We start from the raw sequence: 25,375 nt of genomic DNA, 5'->3' as shown, positions 1-25,375 counted from the left end.
ACCCCCCCCCGGGGGTTCCCCGAAGGCTGCGAGCCCCCCCTGGGTTCCCCCCTCCTCCATTCCCATCCCTTCCAGCCACCAACCTGCCATTTTTCTATTTTTCCTATTTTTTTTCCCCAAATCCCGGCCCCGCTTTATGAAATAAATCACGTTTTTACAAACCCTCATCAATCAGCCTGGACCACCAGACACCCCCCCCGTGTCCCCCACCCCTGTGTCCCCCCCCCGCGCCCCTCCCCGCTTTGTCCCTACCCCTCATCGCTGCTGAAATATTTATCAACATTTATTTTTCAATGGTTGAAAATCAAATTATTTCGGAGTCTGGAAGGAAAATTGGAGGGCGGGGAGCGTTTGGGCAGAGTTTTTGCTTTTGTCTTTATTTTTTTCGGGGGGAGGAAGCACCTTGCGAAGGAAAAAATGCTCAAGAGGTTCCACCAGCAATAAAAAAGAGCGGGGAGGGGGGGGATGCTTTTTGTTCGCCCCCTCGAAGCATCGTGGGGGATTGTCTGTCGTTTCCCCTTGAAATCTCGCGGGTGGGGGGTCATCATGGTGTGTCCCCCCCCCATATACCGCTCAGAGCATCCTTCCCCCACGCTGAAACAGGCGGGGGGGGATCCTTCAAGGGAAATTATGTGTGTTGTGTCCCCCCCCGCGGTGTGTGTGGGGACACGGGGGGGGGTCTTAGTCCCACCGCAGCCGACACGCGTGGGCAAAGAGCCGCCCCCCTCCTCCCGCAGCTCTTTGTGCCGCCTGCCCCCCCCCCAATCCCCGACGGGGCGGGTACGGGGAATAGGGGGGGACGGGACGGACACGACCCACAACCAATGAGCGTGGCGGTGGGGTCACGTGGGTGGGGACACGTCGGGGCGGGGGGGGCCGGGGGGGCGTGGCCGCGGCGGATTTCTTAATGGAGCGGCGGCGGCGGCGGGGCGGCGGCGCATGCGCGCGCGGCGCCGATATGTTGGGGGGGTCGCGGGGCGGCGGGGCGCGGCGCGGAGCTTCCCCCGACGGCGGCGGCGGCCGAGGAGGAGGAGGAGGAGGAGGAGGAAGAAGAGGAGGAGGCGGCGGCGGCGGCGGCGGCGGGAGCAGCGCGGCATGACATGACGGCACCGCTCGGCCTCCCCCCGCGCTGGCCCGACGGCCTCGCCTGTCGCTGCGAGGACGCACCGCGGGAGAAGAACCGCATGGAGGGGTTGGGACATTGCCGGGACATGATGCCCCCCCACGCGGGACTCGCCGTGCCCACCGCCCCACCGCCGCCCCCGCCGCCGCCGCAGGGAGCCGCGTATGCTGAGCTGGCGGCTGCCGAACCCCCCCGGCAGTGCCCGTCGGGGGCGGCTTCCAGCGCGGCACTGGGCTACGGTTACCCCTTCGGTGGGGGTTACTACGGCTGCAGGTTGTCCCACTCCCACGGAGTCAACTTGCAGCAAAAACCCTGCGCCTACCACCCCGGGGAGAAGTACCCCGAGGCCGGCGGGCCCCTGCCCGGCGAGGAGCTGCCGTCGAGGGCTAAAGAATTCGCTTTTTATCCCGGTTTTCCCAGCTCCTACCAGGCGGTCCCTGGCTATTTGGACGTGTCGGTGGTACCGGGGCTCGGTGGTCACCCGGAACCGAGACACGACGCTTTGCTTCCCATGGAAGGTTACCAACACTGGGCTCTTTCTAATGGCTGGGATGGGCAAGTGTACTGCTCCAAAGAGCAATCGCAATCTGCACACCTCTGGAAATCACCTTTCCCAGGTAGGCTGCTCCGGGAACCGGCGTGCTCGCCCGCTTCCCCACCGCCAGCTCCCACCGGAGGGCTGGATGTGCGTGTGTGCGGATGAGTGTGCGTATATATATATACAGATAGATACGTGTATGCCTGTATATGTAATTAAAGGGAAAGAAATGGCTCTGGAATGCCTCATGTGCAAGGCAATGTGTATGAACATGTATGGGAAAGAAGGTGAAGCAATCATTTCTGAATCAAAATACACGCCGTGAGCTTGCTTGGAAAGTAACTTTGCCGTTTAATTCTTCCCTTTCTTCTCTCCTCCCTCGTGTTGCCTCACCTAAAGAGCGTCTCTCGGTGCCTTTCTCTTCATTTTCCCCTCTGCTTGCCGCTTCTCCAAGAGCAGAAAGCTTAAAAAGGAAAAAAAAAATAAAAAAAACACCCTTCTCTAGTGGTTCAATCGAATGAGAAGTGTCGGGGGCTGGGACAGTAAATCATATCACAATTACATACAATTATAGGAATACGTGTCAAGTGACAAATGAATCTGTTTGGAGGGGAAGGAGGGAGGCAGAGGCGGGGGGGGGACCGGCGGGGCTCCTCCGCCAGGTCAGGCAAGCATCCTGCCCGGCTGACAGCCCGCAGGCAGCCGGGAAGGCAAAACCCCTCCTTGGAGCATCTTTTAGCCCAACAAACCCCTCGTTCCCTTCCCCTCCTGCTCCCTCCGGGCCCGGCCGGCTCCGTGCCCCGACGGCAGCGCGGGGAGGAAGGTGATGGTAGGTGCTGCCTCCCGGTACCTCTCCCCAGCTTCCTACCAGCCCCAGCGTTGGGTGGGGAAGGACGCAGGAGCCGGGGGGGGGGGGGAAATAACCACAACAAATGGGGCGGGTGGGAACCCTACAGCATCTTGAATGAAGTGACGGGTCGCGTTAGTCCTTTTTAGGGGGGGAGGAATGGGGGGAACACATCAGTTTATTTATTTTCCTTCTTCGGGACAAAGAGGGACAGAGGAATGGGCTTTCCCGGGAGTTTTTTGGGGAGAGGGGAGGATTTTGGCGATGCATCGTTGGCTGCATGATGGATGTGGGTTTTTTTCTGGGGGGCTCCTCGCATTCAAGCTGTATTTGGGGGAGCTGCTGCCCCCACCGCTTTCTCTCCCCGACCCCTGCGGCTCTGGTGAATCCCTCGAAGGAGATTCCTGCCCCCTTTGCGGCACCCTCCTCACTCCAAATTCCCCTCCCCACAAAGAGCCGGTCGCCCCCAAAGCTCCCCCAGGGGCTCCCCAATTAACTCCTTTCAGCCATAATTGGGGCTGTGCTGCCTGCCGAGGAGCGCTCGCCTCCATCTTCTTGCTCCAGCTGCCTGGGTCACACCTTTGCGGCGAGGAGCTTCGTCGCCCAGGTCACCCCCCCACCCTGGCAGGGGGCTGGGGAGGGGCTGGGGCTGCCCGAAAGCTTGAGGGGGAGCTCCCCCTCCAAAAAAAAACCCGACAGAGGAGGGATGAAGATGCTCCCCACATCCCTGCTGAACCCATTCCCCATAGTCCCTTTTGCAAAGCACAGAGCATCTCCCCCTCCTCACACCCCGCAAAAGCCACTGGGGGGGGGGGGGGGGGGGATGGGGTTATTCCTGCTGGATTTGCCCCCCCTCCCCGCCCCAAGGGGCTTCCTGGGCTGCACCAAGCCGGCGGGAGGGGCTGGGGTGCGGGGGATGCACTTGTCTCTGCACCGTGCTGGGGGGGTGTTTGGGGGTGCGGGGATCCCCGAGGAATTTGCTACTGGGGGGAAAGAAAAAAAAAAGGGGGTGGAGGGTGAAGAAAATAGAGGAGAAGCTCTAGATATTGTATAAAAATCTGTCCGTTTGGAAGGTGCCTTTGATTATCCGCGCACATTAGTCTGCGGGTTGACTTGATGCTCCTTGTTTATCAGCGTGGACAGTGTCGCCAAGAAAAACAGACTTTCACCACGTCAATTATGATTATTATGTTATTGTTACTATTATTATAGTATTATTTCCCTCGCTGGATGCATTTTCTGCCTGCCTGTCTCTTTTTCCCCTCTCTTTCTCTTCGCTCTCATTCCTCCACTCTTTATCTTCCTTTTCCCCCCCTTTCTTTCTCTCCTCGACGTGCAGAAATCCCCACCCCACGCCCCGGGATGCAGTATCCCCCTCTGTCTTCCCCTTTTCCTTATGTTTTTTTGTTTGGTTTTGTTTTTTTTTTCCTAATCCAGACGTGGTCCCCTTACAACCCGAAGTCAGCAGCTATCGGAGGGGACGAAAAAAAAGAGTCCCTTACACTAAAATCCAACTGAAGGAGTTGGAAAAGGAGTACGCGGCCAGCAAATTCATCACCAAAGAGAAGAGGAGGAGGATTTCGGCCACCACCAACCTGTCCGAACGCCAAGTGACAATCTGGTTCCAGAACCGGAGGGTCAAGGAGAAGAAGGTGGTGAGCAAATCCAAGACAGCGCATCTCCACGCCACCTGACAGCGGATGACTTTGGAGGAGAAGGGGGAAAGAAAAAGGAAGCAAGAAACGTCAATATTTATCTGGTAGCTTGTACGATAACATCATCGGGATTCTGCTGATTCCAAGCTATTATTTAAAATAATAATAATAATAATCGACATTCACAAATGCACACGCGCATCCTCCCCCCCCAAAAAACCCACCGACCGCATCTTTGATTTATCCCTCTGCCCCTCTCTGACTGTGAACACCCCAGTTTTGCTCTGAGAAATCCATCGCTAAGGTTAAACTGTGTATATTTTTAAAAGAAAATAATAATAAGCTAAGAGTGTAGTTACGTTAAAGGAGAGATGGACTCTGAATGTCGCCCTGTAACGCTGTGTAGTCCGACCCCCTCGCCGGTCTTTCATATCTCGGGCCATTTCACCCACCGATGTATAAATGTATGGAGAACCTATGGCAAAGTTGCATCAGCTTCGTATTTTCTCGGCACTAGGGACCGAAAATAAGAAATAAGGCTGCTATTGTGGGAAGAAAACCATTGCTCGGTATCGCTTAAATATCCCAACCACTGATTTTAGGTCCCAGATGGAAGCGAGTTGCTCTACGGGACTATTTTGGGTATGTTCTCATGAGGGTTTCTATATCTCTGCCATAAAACTGGAATGTCTGTTCTCCGCTGACGAGATGGAAAATGCACAATATTGTCTTTGGGGTTTGTTTCTTTCCCTCTCTAAACCGGCTAAATATCGACAGTGTTCTTTGGATATGTAAAAGCATCTTTTTTTTTTGTTTTTAATGTCTTGTATATGTATATAATATTGTGGTGTCCAGATAATATGTACCGACTGCAGATGACATTTCTTAAAAATAAATATCTTTTTTTTGTTGTTGTCGTTTTGCCTTGAGTAGAGGCTCTTTGTGCACCTCTTTGTAGCCCTCTGCCTCTCCCATCCCTCCCTCCAGCCGCCTCCTCTCCCCACCACCGCAAATCCAGCCCGGGCAGGAACCTCCGCAGAGAAAAGATGAGAAAAAAAAGGAGGAAATCGGGCAAATTTGGGCAGAAACCGCTTAATAAAGGGCGAGGGGTAGATGCGTGTCCCCAGGGAGGGTTGTTCCCAGGGCGAGTAAAAAGCGGAGAAAATAAATTGAGCCAACTGAATGCTCTTTTATTTAATTTATTTTTATTTTTTCTCTCTCTTTTTTTTTTTTTGTCCTCATTTTCCTCCCTCCCCGCAATTACCCCGGCTGAAAACGCGCTGACTTTCCCGAGACGCTTCTAATCTCTTTAAATCTCCCTCCCAAAGGATGCGTTTCGCTAAACCTGTTTGACTCCAGCTCCGGCCCCAGATAAAAATCTCCCCACCTGCCCTCGCCCCACCGAGCAGCGCCGCGGCTCTCCCGGCTCCGCGCCCGCGGAATTTACGCGGCCCCGAGCCGGCCGGGCAGCTCTGAAAGAAACAAGAGAGAGGAAATTGTTTCCATAGGCGGATTACAATCTACCTTAATATCTGCTAGATTTAATCACCTCGTAAATGAGCAAAAAGGGAGGGGAAGGGGGGAGAAAAGGCTTTTAAAGGGATGTAACCTAAAATAATGTTATTGCGGGTTAAATTTGCATGGAGTGTGCGCCTATAGTTGTGTGAGGGGGCAGATAGAGCAGGCACTATATATATATATATATGAGAAAAACATTAGCATTGGTGTCCACAGAAATGCACGCGTAGATACATCAGGTGTTCAAACTGATATGCACAAGTGCGTGTATATATAATATATATATATATACACACATTTATACAAGGGTATATAATAGCACGTGCATATAACCGTGTATATCCGTTTCTTTTTATGATCTGGGCGTCGGTGCATATATATTTTTTATATATATATATAAGTTACATGTACGTGTGCGGGGCTTGACGGTGTGTGTGTAATTTATATAAGTCTGGGTATTAAGGCGGTCTGTGTATCTCTGTATAGGTCTATCACATATAATATGCCTCATATAACAACGTTATATATATATCTCACATATATATACACACTATATATGTAAATTTATATATATATATGCAAGTGCATCCCTCTGCATTCTTATATGAAATGGTGGGTAGATAATATGTATGTTATATATATAAATTTATATATAGATATGCAAGTGCAACCCTCTATATTCCCATACGAAGTGGTGTGTGGATCTCATCTATGGTCTCTACCGGTGTGTACGTATGGGTGTAACGTATAGCTTTATAAATGCGTCGACAAGAGAGATCCATAGGGTGTGTGTATGTACAGCGTCTCTCCGCGGGCTCAACGCGGTGGTCGAGGGTGCCCTATGGAGCCCACACCCCCCCCCCGAAATCCCGGGAAAGCCCCAGATGGATTTGGATGCTTCCCCAAAATCTCCGCCAAGGTGGGACGCGGCTTTTTCTAACACCGGCAATGGGGCGACCCGGGGGCCGGATCCTCCCCTCCCAGCTCCCCATCCCTTCGAGGGGGTGGAAAAAAAAGGGGTCCCTGATTCCCTTCCCCTCAGTCCCCGATTTCTCCGAGTGCGCAGCTGATGAGCGGACAAACCCGGGGGTTGATCGGATGGTGTTTCCTGCATTTATTTTGAAGAACTACGGTGGTTTGGAAGGACAGGCAGAGATTTAAATCTTATTATTTTATTTTTTTTTAAGATGCTCATCTAGGAAATATCGCAATACCTCGAGAAACTCAGCGCCGCTGCTATAGCGGGATGAAGTAGTGGGTAAAACCTGCCCTAACGCCCGAGAGCCACGAGAATATGTGTTTTGGGTGTAAAGAATGAAAAAAAAACTCTTCCTCTTAAAAAAAAAAAAGCTTGCTGTGTGCGCAGAGGCTGCAACGCCTGAGAGCAACTCCAGACAAGCCCAAATCCGACACCCCGACAGCGAGTGTGTTGTTCGCTGGGGCTCTATTCTTCCTCATTGTGCCTGAATTTCACCAGTTCTGGGGAAAAGAAAAAAAACAACACCAAAAAAAGATGATGAATCTCAGGTTATTGAGTGAGGGTTATTGGGGGAATGAGGGTATAGGGCTAAATACATTTTTTTTTTCTTTACGGATGTGGGTAATTGAGCCCAAGTTATTCACGGAGTTTCCAATTCTGGAAGTTTTTGTCAATTGTGGTTTAATTTTGTTGGAGGGGGAGAGGGTTGTCTGTGTGTCGACTTGTGTGTCGGTCGCTCTTTCAAATCGCGTGGGAGGAATTAAAAGGAGGAGGAAAAAAAAAGAAAGAAAGAAAACAAGGACAAAACCAGAGAAGAAACAAGAAATTCATTCATTGCACTTCAGGGCACCGAGGGGTTTTCACGGTCTTGGTTGGAAGATGTTGGCGAGACCATGAAACCAGGCGCTCTCCTGCCTTTGCCCGAGTTTTCCACGATATTTTAAAATATTGTGATTTTCCCTGTGCTGCCCGACCCCTTCATCCTCCCCTCGGGGCTGTCCCACCGCCCAAGCGCCGGGAAGAGTGGACGGATGCAGGCAGGCGACACTGAGGTGCCGGCTGGGATTTTGGGGGGATGTAGACCCCAGGAGAAGGGGGACCCCATCACTGACGTGCTCGGGACCTCAGGGTTCAGCCCCCCACAAAGTGGGGCTGAGTCTTCCCCCGCCGTCGGGGTTGGAGTCGGGGCGGGATGGCGGCGGGTCGAGGTCAGGATTGGACCCTCGGGTGCAGAGAGGGAACCCGGGATCTCCGGACGGACAAACCTTCCCCTTCCCCTTTGCACACATCCACGGACACTCGGTCCTCCCTTTAATCCCAGCGGTTTGGGTGAAAAAACTATATTTTCGGGGCTGGTGGGATAAAGATAATATCCCCACTTAATTTTGGAGAGAAATCCTTCCTGCCGATCCCAGACACGGTTGATTTGGGTTGTTTTTTTTTTTTTTCCAGAAGAAGGGCAAGATATAATCAAGTTACTTGGTCAAAATATAATCAAATTATTTGGTCATCCTCTTCCAAGAACTTTGGAGAAGACACTTGCCTGGAGGAGAAGAAATTAAAAGAAAAATCGTGCCAAACCCGAGGAATAGCTCGTTATTTCCCTGCTGAAGTTCCGCGGGCGCAGAAGCCGAGCTCCCCCGGACATGACCCCCCCCAGGAGCTCAAATCCAATGAATTTCTACCTTTTTCCCCCACTTTTTTCTTCACCCCCACATTAGGAAATGGCATTGCGAGTCGCCTGCTTCTCTTTGCCTTATTGATCCCTTAACGCCCTGCCCGGAGCTCGCTGGGTATTAGGTCAGCAGGGCCGTGACGTCACTCCTGTATTACCCTTGACCGTGACTAGGCGTTGTTTGACCTTGACATCACGAGCTGCAGGGATAATAAGCGAGGGGACCCTCACCCTTGATCTTCTCCTCACCAGCCAGCCCCAAGCAGCTCCCACTCCTGTTTACAGATAAACAAGGTGTTATTTGAAGTCTAGACAGGCGGGCTAATGGCCAACAATAAAGCCCCAAAAAGGAAGTTTCCCAAGTTTAGCCTTTTCTTTCCTTTGTATAGAGGACTTTGAATAACTTCCCAACCGCAGCCTTTATGGTAAAATCCCAGAGAAGGGATTTCCCTCGCCCTTCTTTTATTTTTCCTGCCATTTTCTGCCTTTTTTCCCTCTTCCTTTATCTTTTAACTTTTTAAAATTTTATATTTTCTTTTATATTTTCTTTGATTTTTCTTTTTTCTTTTTCTTTTCTCTTTTCTTTTTTTATTTTCTTTTCTCTTTTCTTTTTTTTTTAGCTCTCTCACATTTGCTTTTCTCCCCCTCGAATGCATTTTTTTTAAAGAATAACTTCCTAATCTGGCGGGGGGAATTCTGCTCTCGCAGCCCTGGGCTCAGTGCAGAGGTGAGTATAACTCTTGCTGGTTAACTTTCTATTTGTTATGGAAGCGTTTGGTCTTAAAAAAAAGATTTTTTTTGTTGTTGTTAGCAGCAAAAGAGACTTGTAAAGGCTTTGCCAAGAAATTATTTCTTAAGACACTGACAGCCAACACGGGGGGTGTGTGTGTGTACACACATCCCACAGATTCCTCCAGCACTGCTGGTTCCTTGCTCACAAACTGCTTTGCCTCCGTGGTTCAGCCCATTTGGGGAAACCCTCGTGTTTATGGGTATTTAAGAATTATATCCAGGGAAATGTCGCGTCTCCTGTCGCCTCCACTTCGGGGGGAAGCTGCTGCCTGGCAGGGAGCTCAGCTGGTTCAGCCCACGGTTGGACCAGCCGTGGGTTTGATAAACTCCCTTTCCTCCCCACCACTTACTCTTCCTTTACAAGGAACATTAAATAAGTGAGATCACGCTTTTTCAGGCTCTTCAATTGCGATTTACTCAAGACTCATGAATTCTAAACCATTAACTGGTTTGTTGTTACAGTTGTTGGGGGTTTTCAGCCCTCCAAGGGAATTACAGTACAAAACGCCAACTTCTCACCCAAAACAGAGCTGGCGGACAAAGCAAACTCCCCTGAAGTTGGGGACTAAACCTTTGCCTTACAAAGGATGCAGGCATCAGTTTACATTAAGCTAATAGGAAGAGAAGATCCTCTGCTGGCAAAGATGAAGAAAAATATAATGATATTCCAGGCATTTAACTATTCCCTGCACCGAGGCTGGGACCTGCCTTGCTTAAAACTGAAAGCTGCCCCGGATGATTTGTATATTGGGTGAGCTGAAGTGTCGTAGACGTTTTTATTCGCATCCATTTACCACTTCTCCAGGTTAATTTTATTTTTTTTTTGCCCAGCTCCTACATATCCCATTTTACTACCCTCATATAGATAGATATAAGGTGTCCTGTACACTTATATATCTATAAGGTGTCTTATACGCATTTTCCACGTCAGAAAAAAGTACCCGGGGCAGGTTTCAATGATATATAGCTACCCCGAAATAACACTTCTGGGGGCTTTCCAAAGCCTGTCTATATTTTATTCCCCGTGTCATGTATCTATATATTTATTCTAAATACTTCCTTTTTGACCCTGGCAGCGAACTTCTTGTTCGAGTCACCGCAACTCCTTACAACTCCCAACCAATTTGGGGTGAAATTCAGTTGAGCAGAAAAGCTGAGCCATGACGAGATCTTGTTTTTCCAACCTGCAGATGCACAAGAAGACCTTTTAATTTGCTTTTCCCCCCCCCCCCCCCCGCTCTTTTCAAGGCAGAAAGATGCAATAGATATAGATTATTTTGGGGTTAAATTTCATGGTCTTTTCTGGGAGAAAACGGAAAGTGGGGCTAAGTCCTTCCCATCCGAAACGTAAATATTTTGCTGGGGCCATTTTTGTTGATTTTATTTTTGATTTCTTGAAGAGACAAGGCTGGAGGGGTGGGGGGAGAAAGAGCCTGTTCAAGTGGGAGCCGCCAGCCGAGCTCAGCCCCGGGGGAAGATGAAATGCGGGAGGAGGGGAAGGGGAAATTTTATTTCTCACGCTTTGGCCGAGAGGGGTTGCGGTGGTGCAAAAAGGGAAGAGGAGGAAGGGGAGATAGGGGGGATAAATCCCCCAAACAGGAGAAAAAGGGCAAAGCACAGAAAAGTCAACCCAAAACTTGGGGTGGTTGTTCTCGCCGTGCAGTGAGTGATGCTCATCCGAGACAGTCATTAGCATAAGATGTCGATCCTATTTACTACACTAGACAGTGACCTTGAACTGAGACGTTGCAATCTCGCTTTTCCAGCGCCTTTTTCTCTCCCTCTTTTTCTTCCAGCGGCTGTTTTTTCCCCGGCTCCCATGGGCAGGGAGCTTCTCCCGGCTTCTTCCCACCAGCATTTCCCAAAAGCTACCTGTGTAACTTGGGGAAGTGGGAAAAAATAAATCCTCCCCTAGGATTATTAAATATCCGCGTCGAAAGGGTCTTTCTCTACCTGAAAATTGGGATTCTTGCAAATGAGAAAAGGCTCAGAGATTTTTGTGCTGCGCTGGGCAACTTTTTTGGGGGGAGGAACACAGCGGGGGAAAAAAAAAAAAGAAGGAGGGTTGCTCAAAGCAATCTGAGGCAGAAATCGGGGTGTATTTTTGGAGAGCCGGCGCTCGGGGTGGGTTGTGCACGGAGGAGGCTGCCTAAACCCGCAGTGCCAGTGCCCCAAGCAGGAGGACTCGGCTCAGGCTTTCGTTTTTAAGCACCGCTCAGCCTGAGCTGAGCATTAGAAAAGCCCAAGCGCTCAACCCGAACTGGGAAATGCATTTTTAATGGGGAAGAAATTCCCCGGGAAAAGGCAGCAGCTTTGCTTAAAGGGTCCTTAGGATTGATTTTTTTTTTTTTTTTCCCCTTGCCTTGGACCTGCTGTCTGCTGGAGCAGCGCTGAGCTGGGGAGCCCTATTCAAGGCCCCCAAGAGCAGGGAGTTACACTCCGCGCTGTGCATCGCTTAATATATTTCTGAGCACGGCTGTGGCATTTCCCAGCTCTTAAAAAAAAAAAAAAAAGGAATAAAATAATAAATAAGGGAACCGTGAGTGTTTTTCTCCCTCTCCCTTGCTGTGATGCCCATGCTGACACTATCCCTCCAGCACGCAGTTTGTAGTTCACTTGCTCCGCAGCTCACCCTCCCCAAATGTTTCCTTGAAGGTAAAAGTGAAATTTTATTAATTTATTTTTTTTTGCACTCAGCAAAAATCAAATTGAATAAAGAGGAAAAGCCCCAAATACCCCGAGACTCCTCGGAAGCAAAAATGTACTTTCCCAAGGTCCAGTGGAGAACAAAGCCGTGCAGCACCCGGGCACGTCTTTCTATGGGGGATTTTGCAAAGAAAAGAGGAAGGTAGAGGAAGGGTTTGCTTTAAAAAAAACAGCAAACAAAGCCAATTCCGATGGCAACCTCCGGGGATCACGTGCTCATTTTTATATAAACTATTCCTCCCCACGCTTGCCCAGCGTTGCGAGCGCTTCATCTGCAGCGAGAAGACACTCTTGGAGAAATTGCAAGCAGCTTTTTCACTTGTACCTGCAGGGAGAAAAATTCCTTGGCAAGGTTTTTAGGGGAAGGGAAAAAAAAAAAAAGGGCTAAACTTTCATTCTAGCAAAATATTTCTAGTAGTCGTATTTCTTCCTTCGCAGGCAAAGCGTGTAGGAAGGTATGCACGTATCTCTTGCAAGGTATGTATGTAGCATATCCATAGATGTGCCAGGGAGAAAGAGGGATGGGGAACAGAGAAAATAGGTTTTCCACCTTCAGGAGCTGCCCATGGAAGACGAAAAAGCACCTAAAAGAGTTATTTTATTGGCACCTGATTTTTCTTGCTGGGAGAGGGGTTAGCTGGAGCCCCAGCGCTTTGCTAGACGAAGAAACAATTCCTTTCTGCTTGAGAAATATATAAAATATCAGTGAGGGAGGTTGGTTGCTGGCTGGAAAGGCAGCAGTTAGGGAGGTGCGGCTGCACCCGCCCGGCTCAGCCTCCGCGGAGCGCCTCCGCCCCCGCGCAGCGGTTTTACCTCTACAGGAATATTTACGGTACTTTGCAGAGTCAACCTGGCAAGGGGAGCGCTTGGGAGTTGCTTAAGGCAGGGAGGAATGCAAAGCCATGCAAAAATCCAGCAAACGGGGTGGGCATTTTGGTTTTTTAAAAAATATAAAAAAAAAAAAAAAGGAGGGAGGAGTAAGGAAAAAAAAAAAAAGAGAGGAAAAAACCAACCCAGAAAAAAAAAATCTGACATAAACCGCCCTCAAATCTCTTTGCGTGTCCGAGTTTCCATACGATGCACCCTGCTCCAGTATTTTTAATTTGCCCAACGTATTTATTTTGCGGTGAAACAAGCCAATATTGATTTTTTTCCCCCTCATCCCTTGTATTCCTTTGCAGCAGCTCTTTTCAGTACGACCAGGAGAAGACGATGGGTGGGAGGGAAGAAGAGCTCTGTAGTGATACGAGGGCAGAATATATTGCTATAAGGTGGTGAGGAACCAGCTCCGTGTGTGTGTATGTGTGGGTGTGTGTGTACCTCTGTTTCCAGGGGTGGGGACCAAAGAAATGGGGGGGAGGACTATAATTTTTATTCTTTCCCAGAAACGAAGCAAAAAAAAAAAAGAAAAAATTGAGATTTGAACACTTATTCTATACGTGTGCGCGCCTTGGTGCATATGGAATATATACCGGGTGAATGAAGGCTGTATAGAGTCGTGTTCTTCTGGCTGCTTTATTCGACACAGATCATTAATAAAAGCAATTGAGGGTTGTTAAAAAAAATCTTCCATCCCTTCTTGAGAGAGGGGCAAGAGCTTGGGAAGAGGCTGCGTTTCCCCAGCCCACGACAAAGCCACCGAGTCCGAGAGGAGGGGAAAAGAAAATGACAATAATAATAATAATATATTAAAAAAAAAGAAATAAAAAGAGTAGAAAAGGTCGCAAATAGCCTCGAACTCTCCCATCCCACCGCGCGTAAATATGAGCCTGTTGCGGGCACCATCATTCGTCTCCTTAAAAAGCCTGTAAACTTTATATGACACAATATCTAATAGTAATTTATTGAGGAGATATTGTAAATTCGAACTGTTTTAGTTAATAAAGGAGCTAATTAATGAGAACCAGCCTCGCTTTTGCAGATGGTGGAGGGCCCCGAAGTGTTGCCGGGGGAGGGGCGCGCAGCGGTTTTGGGGCAAAACCCTCGCCTATCGATTATTTTATGCTAAATATGACATTTTAGGGCGCTTCGCGGTTCTCAAGCCAGCGCTGGGAGCTGTTGCTTTTTTTTTTTTAATAAAATGCTTTATGGGATTTTTTATGATTTTTTATGATTGGGGGGGGTGAAGAAGGCCGGGGAGGGGGGAGAAAAAGCGTAAAAAGGCGGAACTTGCTGTTGTGTTTTGTCTCGGCTGCCAGGGGAGGGGAGGGCCCCCCCCCCTCCCAGCGCAATTTGGGGCTCACGTGACCCCCCCGGACCAATGAGGCCGAGCCGTCGGTTTAACTATGTTTAATGTCAGATAGCAATAAAGTAGAAGCTTTCGGTCAGGCCCGCGGAAATGGGCGAGCACAACCTCCTTAATCCCGGCTTTGTGGGACCTCTGGTGAACATCCACACGGGAGACACCTTCTACTTCCCTAATTTCCGTGCCTCCGGAGGGCAGCTGCCCGGTTTGCCTTCCCTCTCCTACCCCCGACGGGATAACGTCTGTTCCTTGCCCTGGGCATCCTCGGAACCCTGCAACGGGTACCCTCAACCCTACCTGAGCAGCCCCGTCTCCATTAACCCTTCCTTCGGTCGAGCCTGCGATCTCGCCCGGGTGGAGGAAAGCAAATGTTATTACCGGGAAACCTGCACCGAAACCAGCGGGCTCAAAAGGGAGGAGAGGGGCAGGGACAGTGCTTTGCTACCCCTCGAATCCAGCCTCCCCACTGGCATGGGGGGCAATTTCAGCAAATATGACTATCCGAGCAGCGAAGCGGTACCCCACGACCCTCCGTCCTGCCAGTCCTTGGAGTCAGACTCCAGCTCTTCTTTGCTCAATGAAGGGAATAAAGGCACGAGCGGAGAAGCGGGGGGTTTGGTGTCCCCCCTGAACCAAGGCAGCACTTTAGGCACCGGTGGTAAGACCTGGGAAAAGGGGAGAGGGGGTGTGGGTGTCTCGGGGCTGGATCTGGTCATGTTGGGGAGGGGGTTTGCTTGAAAACTTGCCAGTTTGGGGCTTCTTCGGGGTGTAATTCCTGGGGGGAGCGATGGGAAGCGGCGTGTCTATGTGTGCTGAGACCACTAGGGGTAGCACCGAAATCCCTAATGTTTTATTAGGCGGTGTTTCTTTTAAAAGAAAAGGCTATAAACATGTAAATATCCCATTAAAAAAAAAAAAAAAAAAAAGAAGACAGAGAGAGATGCAGAGAAAGGTAGTGGCGCGGGGGGCTGGCGGAGGGTCCAGGCGCTTTTTGGGGACATCGCAGAGGTGTGTCTGCCCGAGGGAAGCGGGGGAGAAGGGAGGGGATGCTTAAAAAAATAGAACCAAACCCACAGCCTTCAAAGTTGGCATCGGGGTGGAGGTTTCTCCCTGTTAGTGGGGTCAGAGCGGCCGTGAAGCCCCTCCCGGGGGGATCCCAGCCTTGTCGCTCGCTCCCTGCCCGTCCTTTGCTCCGTGCCCCGGTTATAACGCTCCCTGCCTTTCCCTTCCTTTGCCTCCTGTGCCCGCCCCACACATCACCCGTGGCCCTAGGAGACAGCTGGGCACATCCCTAAGCACCCACGGCCAGAAGAGTGGGGGACCCTGGGGACAGCAGCGAGGTGCAGAAAGGGGGGCTGGGGGTGCCCCTTCATTATTTTTAAATAATTTTTGGGTTTTTTTTTCCTTGCCAAGTGCTCAACTCTCGCTCCCCCTTTGCCAGGTGCTCCTTGGTACCCGATGCACACACGGTCCCGGAAAAAACGAAAACCCTATTCCAAGCTGCAGCTGGCAGAGCTGGAAGGGGAGTTTCTGGTCAATGAATTCATTACTCGCCAAAGAAGGAGGGAGCTCTCAGACCGATTAAACCTGAGCGATCAGCAGGTGAAGATCTGGTTCCAGAACCGCCGTATGAAAAAGAAAAGACTCCTCCTGAGAGAGCAAGCTCTTTCTTTCTTTTAAAGTTTTCAAAGCGTCCGTGTCGGGTATTAAAAAAAAAAAAAAAGAAAAAAAGAAAAAGAAAAACAGCAAAAACCCCCCACATAGACTCTCTAGTGTTCACCCGAGCTCCCGGGACTTCACCTGATCACTCTTAATCCCCCCCACCCTTCCTTACAATGAATAAAGAAATAATATTAATAAATAACCAGTTTCCCTTAAAATATGAAACCCGACAGCGAGAAAATAATAATAATAATAATAATGCATCTTCTCTGCCCGGACGGCGGGGTTACAGACGGCTTCCAGAGATGCTCGGCGGGCTGAAGGGGAGGTTTGGAGTGCGACTTTAGCCGCTTTGCCTTTGCCAGCAGCACAGGTAGGGTTTCCGTGCAGCGCCGGGCACCGTCGGGACCGTCGGGGGCCGCCGGTCCCGCTTCCTCCCCCGCCCCCGCCCGGCTTCGGTTGGCGGCGAGACCGGGGTCGAGGGTGCTGAGGGTGGATCCTGGACCTTTTCCTGGGCTGGGACGCAGGGTTTAGGGCTGGTTTGGTGCTCAGTGGGAAAGCGGGAGGGAAAAAAACAGCAAAAATAAAGGAATAGGGGGGAAAAAAAATAGCGGAGAGGATGGGGAACGTTGTCTTAAAGGACCGGCCCCGCATCCTTAGGGAAGATGCTTTATTTCAGTGCACGGTGTGACCCAAGATGTGGGTTTTTTCAGTCTAAATTGAAGGTTTGCGGCTAATCAGTATCTCTAGGCTTCATCAGGATCCCTAGGAAGAGGCGAGAGACAAAGACTGTGTATATATCCGGTGTATATGGTATATATCTATATAATATATGAGGTATGTGTATCACACTATGTCCCTGTAGATATGAGGCTTTGATGTAGGCAGTGGTGTTGTCCTCAACGCCAAACTGTCACAAGGAGAAGGAAAATTCATCCCCCCTGGCTGCCAGAAAACCCTCCCAGGAAAAAAAAATCTGAATTTCCGTCCACGTAAACTGAGCCCTTTGGAGATTTTTTTTCCTCTCTCTATTCACAGCGTTTCTCTGCGCTAGCCCCAAATTATATCCTTCTTTTTTTTTTTAAAAAAAATGTATTTCTTCGCAACAGCTCTGCCGACGGAGGATGTATGCTGTTTTGCTGTGTTTATTGATGACAAGTTAGGAAAATAGATGGAAAAAATCCTTCTTTTTTTTTCGTACCCTCCGGTGATAACAGCCTGTAGGAGTCTGAGTCGCATCTCTCCCTCCCTGGGATAACTCGGACGATGCGCTTTGTCGCCTGGGTGCTAATTTCTCAATTTAAAAAAAGGAGATTTTGGGTTTTTAGAAGGAAATACATTTCAGCTATGTCTCCCTTCCCCAGCTGCCCATCGGGTTAAAAAACCGCAGGTTTCTCGCAAGGGCGATGCTTGCTTTACCTCCCGAACTAGAGACAGCCCCAGCTTTGAGAAGATATTTCGGGTTTTGGGGAACAGGGAGGGTATTTTTCGGCTCCCTAAAACCCTGCCTGGCTTTTTCCCTTTCAGGGCAATAGAGAGGGGCCTGGTAGGATGCGACGCGTTTTCTTTTGTACATGTGCTCGCATTTCCTGGAGAAAAACAGCAATTTCGGTGATTCCCTGTCAGGTCTGCGTTCAAGGCACTTTTAGGTCGGGGGAAGCGAGGGGCGGGGGGTAGGACGGGGGGAGCAGCAGGTTTAGGGCCCTGGGAAGCTTTGCCTACATGGAAAAATGTAATTCAGGATAAAAAGGAAAAAAAAATAGGAATTTTTGATTCAGGCTGAAGGGGGAGAGGCGGGCGGCAGTGCTGCAGCCCGGTGCTTTGCCGCGCCGCGCTTTGCTCCATTCGTTTTATATCGGAGGGGGGATTAATTTTATGGCAAAGCAGCGTTTTCTGGGAAGTCTGGATGCTCACCACGTGCTCCCGCTTCCCCGCGTTCATGGTCATGACCAGCAGCGCCGAGGAATGCTTTTATTTACGAGCTGCAAAGGATGGAGCCGACTCCTTAAAACAAAATAAATCCTTCCCTGGGTTGAAAGGAGCCTTTTCCTTCAGCTTTATTTCTGCAGGAGCATCCAGCAGACCCTCCTCCCTTCATCCCCATCCCTTCCCCGGCTGCTTCTCCTTATTTTTCCCCATTTTTTTTTTAATTCCCAACTCGGGAAATGTCACAGCTTTATTTCCTTCCACTGGTTTTTGCAAAGGAAGAGCCCCCATCTCCTCTTTCAATCCTGGCTTCTGGGCGAGGGTCCCCTTTTGCCTCCTCACCCCGCACAAAAGAGCAGCCGCAGAGGGTATCGCCTGTCGCGATGCTGTGCAATACCGCCTAGGATGTGTTAAAACACACTTATATATAGATATATCTCTAGATGCTCCAGCTCAACCACGTGCAATTAAAAGAGGAAGGAGATGTGGAGGAATGTAATGTCTTGGGGAGGTTTTGGGGGGGGATTGGTTGTGGGGGGAGATTTTGGGGGGTGGTTGTGGGAGGAGAATTTAGGGAGTGGTTGTGGAGGGAGATTTAGGGGGGTGGTTGTCGCTTTGGGTGCTTTCAGAGCACCTTGTCGCTGTTGTCTGCCTCTGCAGAGGGTGACTTCGGGCCGTGCAGTGTCGTGGGGACCAAGGGGGTTGTAATTCCGGGAGGGGGGGGGGAAAGGACCAAATCCACCCAGGTTTCGCTGAGCTGAGTCCCAAGAGCCCCCTCTGCGAGGAGGTAGCGACGGGGCTGGAGGTTGGGGTTCGAAGAAGGGAGAAATGAGGGTGAGTTCCGGTGAGATGTCAGAAATGTTGTGTTGGATTTCAATCCCACCATCCCCAAAACCAAATCAATCCGTTTCGTTATTCTTCACCCACCAAGGGGTACTTGGATCCCCCGAAAAAAAAAAAAATCAACAAAAAAAAGAAAAACCCACCGTCCTCCCCAACACAAAGGCCAAGACACCAGCAGCAACCCCTAGAGAAAATGCCGAAGAAAATGAAAATATATGCAATATTCTCTTCCAGATTGCTTTAAAAAGGCGGCTTGGTGGGATTTCTGTTTGTTCTGTGTTTGTTCTCCGTGTACGTGGTATCGTTTTTTCTGCTTGTATCCCCTAGTCTAGGTCCCCGCGGTTGTTAATACGCATCCTTCGCACTATAGTTCCTATGTAATGTTTCTTACCTCGAGCTATTCTATGTAGGGTCTATGCAAATGTCTGTCATAGCACGTTCTGGCTTTATATAGTCATGTAAAAAGTTGCTTCACAATAATAATAATTAAAAAAATGTATTATTATGTGATTTCTTGATAATAAATAAAATTGCCCAAACATCTGCTTGGTGATTTACTGTTTACGATTTGAAATTAATATTAACTTGCAAGGTTAATAAAAGAGTAACAAATAAATATATTGGCCAGCCTTGCCTTCTGTGGCTTGTAGATCATCTTTGGGTAAAAAAAAAATTAAAAAAGTAATTAAATGAATGTGTAAAATGCGTTGTAAAAGGAGAGAAATATCGCTTGCTGCGTCGCTCTAAATATAATTAGAAAAATCCTGGGGAAACAAGAAGCATAAGTTAATCTCCAAATTGCTGGTTTAATGAGAGTTATACTTGTGCACATCGCATTAATTGGAAGCAAAACTCAATCGAGACGTTATTTTTTTTGGTAAAGAAGCTGGAATATGGGCTAATTGGGATTCTTTTGTCTCTGGTGGAGGAGGGGGGGACACCTCTTCTGGAAGCAGCTCCCTGCCCAAGGGGCTCCCACGGTCCCTGGGTACATATGGGAAACGCTATACGGGTGGGTTTCCTTATAGATACCAGAGGGACGTCAAAGAAATCTTGGGTCTGACTTTAAGATAGGAACAAGACGTGAAAGCTCGTCTCTTAAATTGGAAATACATTAGACTGGATTTAGATTCGGGCATGTTGATGCTTATTGTTATGGTTATGGTTATTAGGATCAGCGTTATTGTGTTTCTTCGACGTAAATTCGCAGCAAATTCATTTAACAAGCGAAAAAAAACCCAACCCCGTCAGGCCAATTTAAATAAATTAGATTATGATTTCCTCGATCTCTCTCCAAGCGAGTATTTATATATAATGGATTCTCTGCTCTTTCCTTTCTGGGGAGATGCCATACACTTCTCAGAGGCAGGGGGAAAAAAAAAAAGCTTTTAGAAGATCGATAAGGGATTTTTATTAAAGAACTGCCAAAGGAAAACACGGTGTGGTCTACGGCGAATTAACTGCTCCTTCCCCCAGTCCTGGTCGTATCCAGCCCCAAGCCCAGTAACCCCCAGCTCAGCCCACCCTCCAGTCTGGGTACACTGGGAGCCACCGACTTGAGCCTCAGCCGGATGGAGTTAAGATGAGTTTTTCTGTGAAAAACACAGGATTAAGATAAATTCATTCATTTCCCCCGCTTCCTCAGAGAGGATTCCCCAAGACAGGGTGGGTACACTTGGGATCTTCCAAAATTATAAGAGGATTCATCCAGTCCTGAGCAGTTTCATCTTTTTTTTTTTTTTCCAGGAGCTGCTTGATTTGGACAGGAGAGGAGGAAAATAAATATTTCTATAGGAATGGGCCCCACCTCCAATCTCCAACCTCCCCTCCAGAGACATTTAAGTATGGGGATATGAAGAAGCAGCAGTTGGGGAAATCTGCAGGGCTTGGAGTTCCTACAGAGTGAAAAGTCACGTTTTTTTCCTGTCATAGTTACTTTTTTGACTGTTTTTTTAACATGGGTCCGCACACTTTCCCTCTGTTTCACCTTCTCTAGGAGAATATATGTACACACATATTGTACAAGCAAACTCAAGTTAGACTTTTATCCACTTTTATTTCCTTCTTCCAAGGAAATAAAAAAAATTTCCATCCCTGCGCCAATCTGGCAGGAAAATGGGCAAGAGGAGGAATTATGCCTAACAGGTCTGAGTGCTATAGGTGACATAAATTGTATATATCGTAAGTCAGTTCACCTTGAACAGGAATAGTTGGGTTTCAAAGACATTCAAACACTCGCGAAAAAAAGATAAAACTTATTTATTACCAGCGAGCGGGTAGAACAAATTGTTGCTTCGCCATAAAATCGGTATTATTTCTGGGCTGGTTTCTTTTATTCAGCAGTGTATTTCATCGCTCCGGCTTTAAAATCAATTCGTTAGCGAGGGGAGAAAACCTTCCTCTCTTTAATTGCGAGGAATATTTCTACCGTTAATGACAAAGACCGAGGTGCTATTTCACAGCTACTGCAAAAATCGTAGAAAATATTAATGCGTGCGGGTTAATTTTAGGGATTTATTCCTGTTTCGGTACTTTCAGCGCGTACTTAATATGGGAAATATAATGTGCAAAGCAGGAATACAAGAAGGATATTTTATTTCTGAGCCAGAAGAGATGTTCGTGACACCTTTGTGCTGAAGAAATGGCTGATTTCTTTGAACTCCCTCTGCCAAACCCGACCCGACTTAGCGCTGAGCTCGTTTCAAAGCCATTAAGAACCGCTTTAAGCCAAGTTTAATCAGGCAGCCCGCGAGCAACACCGAAAATTCAAGGCAGAAAGCCAAAATTATATTCTCCCACTCCTCATTTTCTCACAACTCCCTTTTCCTGAGCCAAATCGGGGATTTTTACACCCAGATCCCGGCGGCCCTAGAGGTGCTTTAGCAGAAGGAAAAATAGGAAGAATTAAAAGTGCAGGAGAAAATCAACCCGGTCACGCTGCTGACACCCAGGTCGGTGCTTTTGCCTGGAGGGGAGGGACCTGGAACCTCTTTTTTTTTTCTCCTATAGGCCCCCCAAAATAAAGAGTAAAGGCGTAGCCTATAGAGCATGGGGTGCTATAGGCTGTGGGTGCATATAGGTGTCCCCGGGTGCGCGTGGGCTTTGTGTGCCCTTCGGACGTGGCCGAAAAGGAGCTGCACGAGGAGCGAGGTGACAGGAGGGTGGGTGGCATGGGGTGGGGGGGTGTTGGAGGGTGGGGGGCACCTTGGATTGCTGGCCATTGCCCAGGGGGTGCGTCGGGAGGTGCTGGCGGTGTTACACACGGGCGACGTGGGAATAACACGCGAGGGAAAAGAATAATTTGGGCTTCAGTCCAACATCTTAGAGACGCCCGTGTCCATGCGTGGAAATATTTGGCATTCACACCTCAAACTCCCCCCCTCAAAGTCCCCCCAAACTAGACAAAAGCAAAGCACCCCCGTGCAGCTGCATTTTATAGGGCCGCAGCTTAAAGCATTACAGCAATTAACAATACATATAATAATTCCCATTAAAGTGAGAAGAATGACTGGATTTCCTTCTCCCGGTCTGTGTGTGGCTCAGGCTCCGTCCCTTGGCTAATTCCCTGATATATTAACTGTTTGCTTTCCTCCCCCGTGCTATTCTAGGGGTTGTTTTCAGGCCCGTGCCCCCCCCTTATCATTAATACGCCAATGCGTTATTGCCAAAGAATGCCTTGGTTTGGGTCCGAGTGGGGGTTCATAAATATAAAATAAACACAGAGTGGGAATAATTAGCAGCATTTATCAGCATATGGCCACCCACCCCACTTTGAAACCTTCCAGACCCTGCGAGAGGAAAATGAAGTACGTTGCAAGTAATTAGTTTTAAGCAAATCATTTCAAATGGAAACTTAGAGGTAAAGCCTAATGAAGTGCAGAGGGGGAAAAAAAAAAAAAAGCCTCTTTTTTTATTGCTTGGTAGGTAGCAAGTAGACACAGCAATATTTTACTGTTGAGAGAATAAATTAATTAATATATCTGTAGCTAGCAACTACAATGGCTCCATGGATGACTGCATTTAAAGGAGATATATGTATCCAGTCTCATTGGTGTTGTTAACAAGAGTGATAATAAAGATGAAAAGGATAAGAAAGATAAAAAGATCAGTCGGCTTGTACTCCTTACTGCGGCTAAATTGTGCGGATTTTCTAATGGCTGCGTCTTGTTGACTCTCAAACTCCTTTTTTTTTTTTTTTCCTTTTTAGAGTCAGACTTCATTAAGGGACTTTATTTTCATGTTGCTCAAATAGGAAATAAAGATACGCGCCCCTCGCCCCCCAATAAATCTCGTATTAACTATCCTTCTCTGCAGCTTAAGGGGAGCTCCTCTCCCTTCTCCCTAGTTCAGATCAAAAAAATGACTATTTTTGACAGTAAAATATTTTGCCTGCTTTTGTCGGTGCAGAAAGTTAATATTTTTTTCCCCGTGCTTTTGTGGTAGTAGAAAAAAACGCAGAAATCTTATATCTCCCCCAGTCAGAATAAATCCCATTTAACCCGTGTTTTTGTCTAGCTGGAATATGAGAGCATGTGCCTCAAATCCGCGTTAAAAATCTACCTGTGATTTTTAAAGAGAGTTTGTGCTTTAATTTTAGGCTTGGGTTAGCCAAACACTGCCACAGAGAACACATAAACCATCAGGATATCTCATTATAAAAACATTTGCCAAAATTAATTTATTTCAAAGGGAAAGCGTATTAATATTCATTTTTGCAGCCAGTACACTCCTGTGCCTCCCAAACCTAGACGGCGGGTGGAGAAGTGTCTATAATTACAAAGAGTGTGGAAATTCATTTTATTTTTATGATTAACCAGTAAACTATTATGAGGTGAGACGAGACGCTGCTAAAAGAGAAAGCATTTAAAAAATTAGGTATGGAAAAGTACAGTGGGACACCCAAGGTAGCAATGAGGCATGTCGGGCTGGCTTCAGGTCCAGTAAAATGAGGGGGAAAAAGGAAAAGGGAGGAAAAAAAGGCCATACATACCTCAAAGTAAAATATTTTAAGGTAGAAATTATATAAAATGTTGTATTTTAATGGATGACCAGGGATTTTTTCTTCGCTGAAAAATTAATCCCGTGGGGTTTTGTGAGGATCTGCGAGAGCAAATGCTTTGAGGGTGTATGTGAACACCCCGGGGAGCGGAAATACTCATGCAGAGCTCCGGTGTGTAACCGTGGAGCAAGGTATGAGTACAGCACAGCTCACCCAGCTCACCCCCGCCCAGCCAAAGACCGGCCAACTCATCGCACCCACGGGCACCCCGTAATATTTTGGGGGTTTTAGCCAGTCGTGCTCAGTTTTGGGGGGCTGCTGGGACCATATTCCTCTGGATTTTCCACCGTCGTGGTTCTTTACACCTCATTTCTCTCCCCCCCCAAATAACCCTAATTTCCAACTGCCAGCCAGAGCCCCAACACTGACTTTATGGGTATTTAAACCAACCATCTTCATCTGTAATTGTGGATGAAGAGTATTTATTGCTCCGGTGGATAACTAGATATATAATTATCTCTTTATAGAGAGTCTGTGAAATAAAGCATCTGTCTCCCCCCCGTCCCAGACACACACAAAGGCGGATGAACCCCGACAAAGTTACACATCTGCACAAGCACTTCATTTTTACTCTTTTTTCACCCAAAAGATAATAATCAGAGTCCGAGGAACCTCTCCTCAAACTTGAAAAAAAATCCTCCTAACCCAATGATATCGCTCTGCGGTGGAGAGGTTTTTATTTAATTTTTTTTTTTTCTTTCCTAAATGGGGCTAAAGAAAATTCCTATTTGCAAAGAGGAGCCGCGCTGGCTGCTGCGGTCCCGCATTGTCCTTATTTTATGGGGGAAAAGGGATTTTGGGGTGGATTTCGGGGGAAAAAATGGGGTGGTCAGATAAAAAACGTGCTGCGAGATTTTTTGGTGCCTCTTTAGAGGACGAGGGAGGGGTCGTGGGGATGCGGTGGGGTGAAAGGGGATTTCTCGGGGTGGTCAGAGGGAGACGAAAGGGTCTGCTTGGCTATAATGGAGATTTTTTTTTTTTTCAGGCAGCGGATGAAACTTGTCTTCACCCCCCCTCTCCCGCCAAGATTGCAGATAAATTTGGGAAATTTTGATTTTTGGGGGTCTTCTGGGCAGGAGATGCCTCACGCTCACCCTCAAACACCCCATCCGTCCCCTATTTTATTTTATTTTATTTTTTCCCCTGCTTTGCGCGGCTGCGGAGGGCTGTCCGCGCTGCCCTGCCTGCTCTGCCTGCGGGAGGAGCCGTCTGGGCTGCCCGTCTGGGTGGGCGGGGGCCGCCCTCGCAAAGTGAAGGTCAAGTTAAGCCTCCAGCCTCCCTTCCGCGGCCCGTCCGCGCTGCTCCGCCGCAGCCCCGCGGGCAATGCCATTGCCGGCGACCTGCCCGCTCAATGCCGCAATCTTTATTTTTGTTAAACCCCTTTTTCCCCCCCTCCTCCACCCGATGAGGGGCAGGGAGATGAGCCAAGTGCTGAAATCGCAAAGGGAGGGTCGGTTTTATGGAGCCTTTTTCTCCAAATCCTGATTTTTTCCATCCTTTCTCCCCCTCCCAAGCTGGACTGCAGACTTCAAACAAGGTCTTTCCCCCCTTCTCCTTTTTTTTTTTCTTCGTTTTTTTTTCTCCTCTTTTCCCAGCAAGATGCAAACCCGTCTGCCGTGGAGGAAATTAAACATCATAAAGAAAAGCCCAATTAAGGTTTAATGTCTGAACATTACCATTTCCTCCAGAAAACAATGAAGTTCGCTCGGTAAGGAGAGAGGCAGAAAGAAAGAAAAAAAAAGGGGGTGGAGGGAGGGAGAGAGGCAGAATTTTTTGTCTCAAAGAGGGGGAACATTGGGTATAGAAG

The 25,375-nt window shown here is 48.4% G+C and overlaps 2 protein-coding genes across 2 annotated transcripts; both read left to right on the top strand.

The window, feature by feature from the left end:
- The first annotated feature begins 1,100 nt into the window (after window positions 1–1,100).
- On the top strand, window positions 1,101–4,202 carry HOXC13 (homeobox C13). Its single transcript, XM_068410639.1, has 2 exons — window positions 1,101–1,740; window positions 3,946–4,202. Exons 1-2 carry the CDS (start codon window positions 1,101–1,103, stop codon window positions 4,200–4,202), a joined length of 897 nt encoding a protein of 298 aa, XP_068266740.1.
- A 9,969-nt stretch (window positions 4,203–14,171) lies between these two features.
- Window positions 14,172–15,758, top strand: HOXC12 (homeobox C12). The gene is made up of 2 exons (XM_068410859.1): window positions 14,172–14,736; window positions 15,520–15,758. Exons 1-2 carry the CDS (start codon window positions 14,172–14,174, stop codon window positions 15,756–15,758), a joined length of 804 nt encoding a protein of 267 aa, XP_068266960.1.
- The last annotated feature ends 9,617 nt before the right edge of the window (window positions 15,759–25,375 follow it).

This window comes from Nyctibius grandis, chromosome 11, assembly GCF_013368605.1.
Source record: "Nyctibius grandis isolate bNycGra1 chromosome 11, bNycGra1.pri, whole genome shotgun sequence".
Lineage (NCBI taxonomy): Eukaryota > Metazoa > Chordata > Aves > Nyctibiiformes > Nyctibiidae > Nyctibius > Nyctibius grandis.
This window is presented reverse-complemented; position numbering and strand designations above follow the sequence as displayed.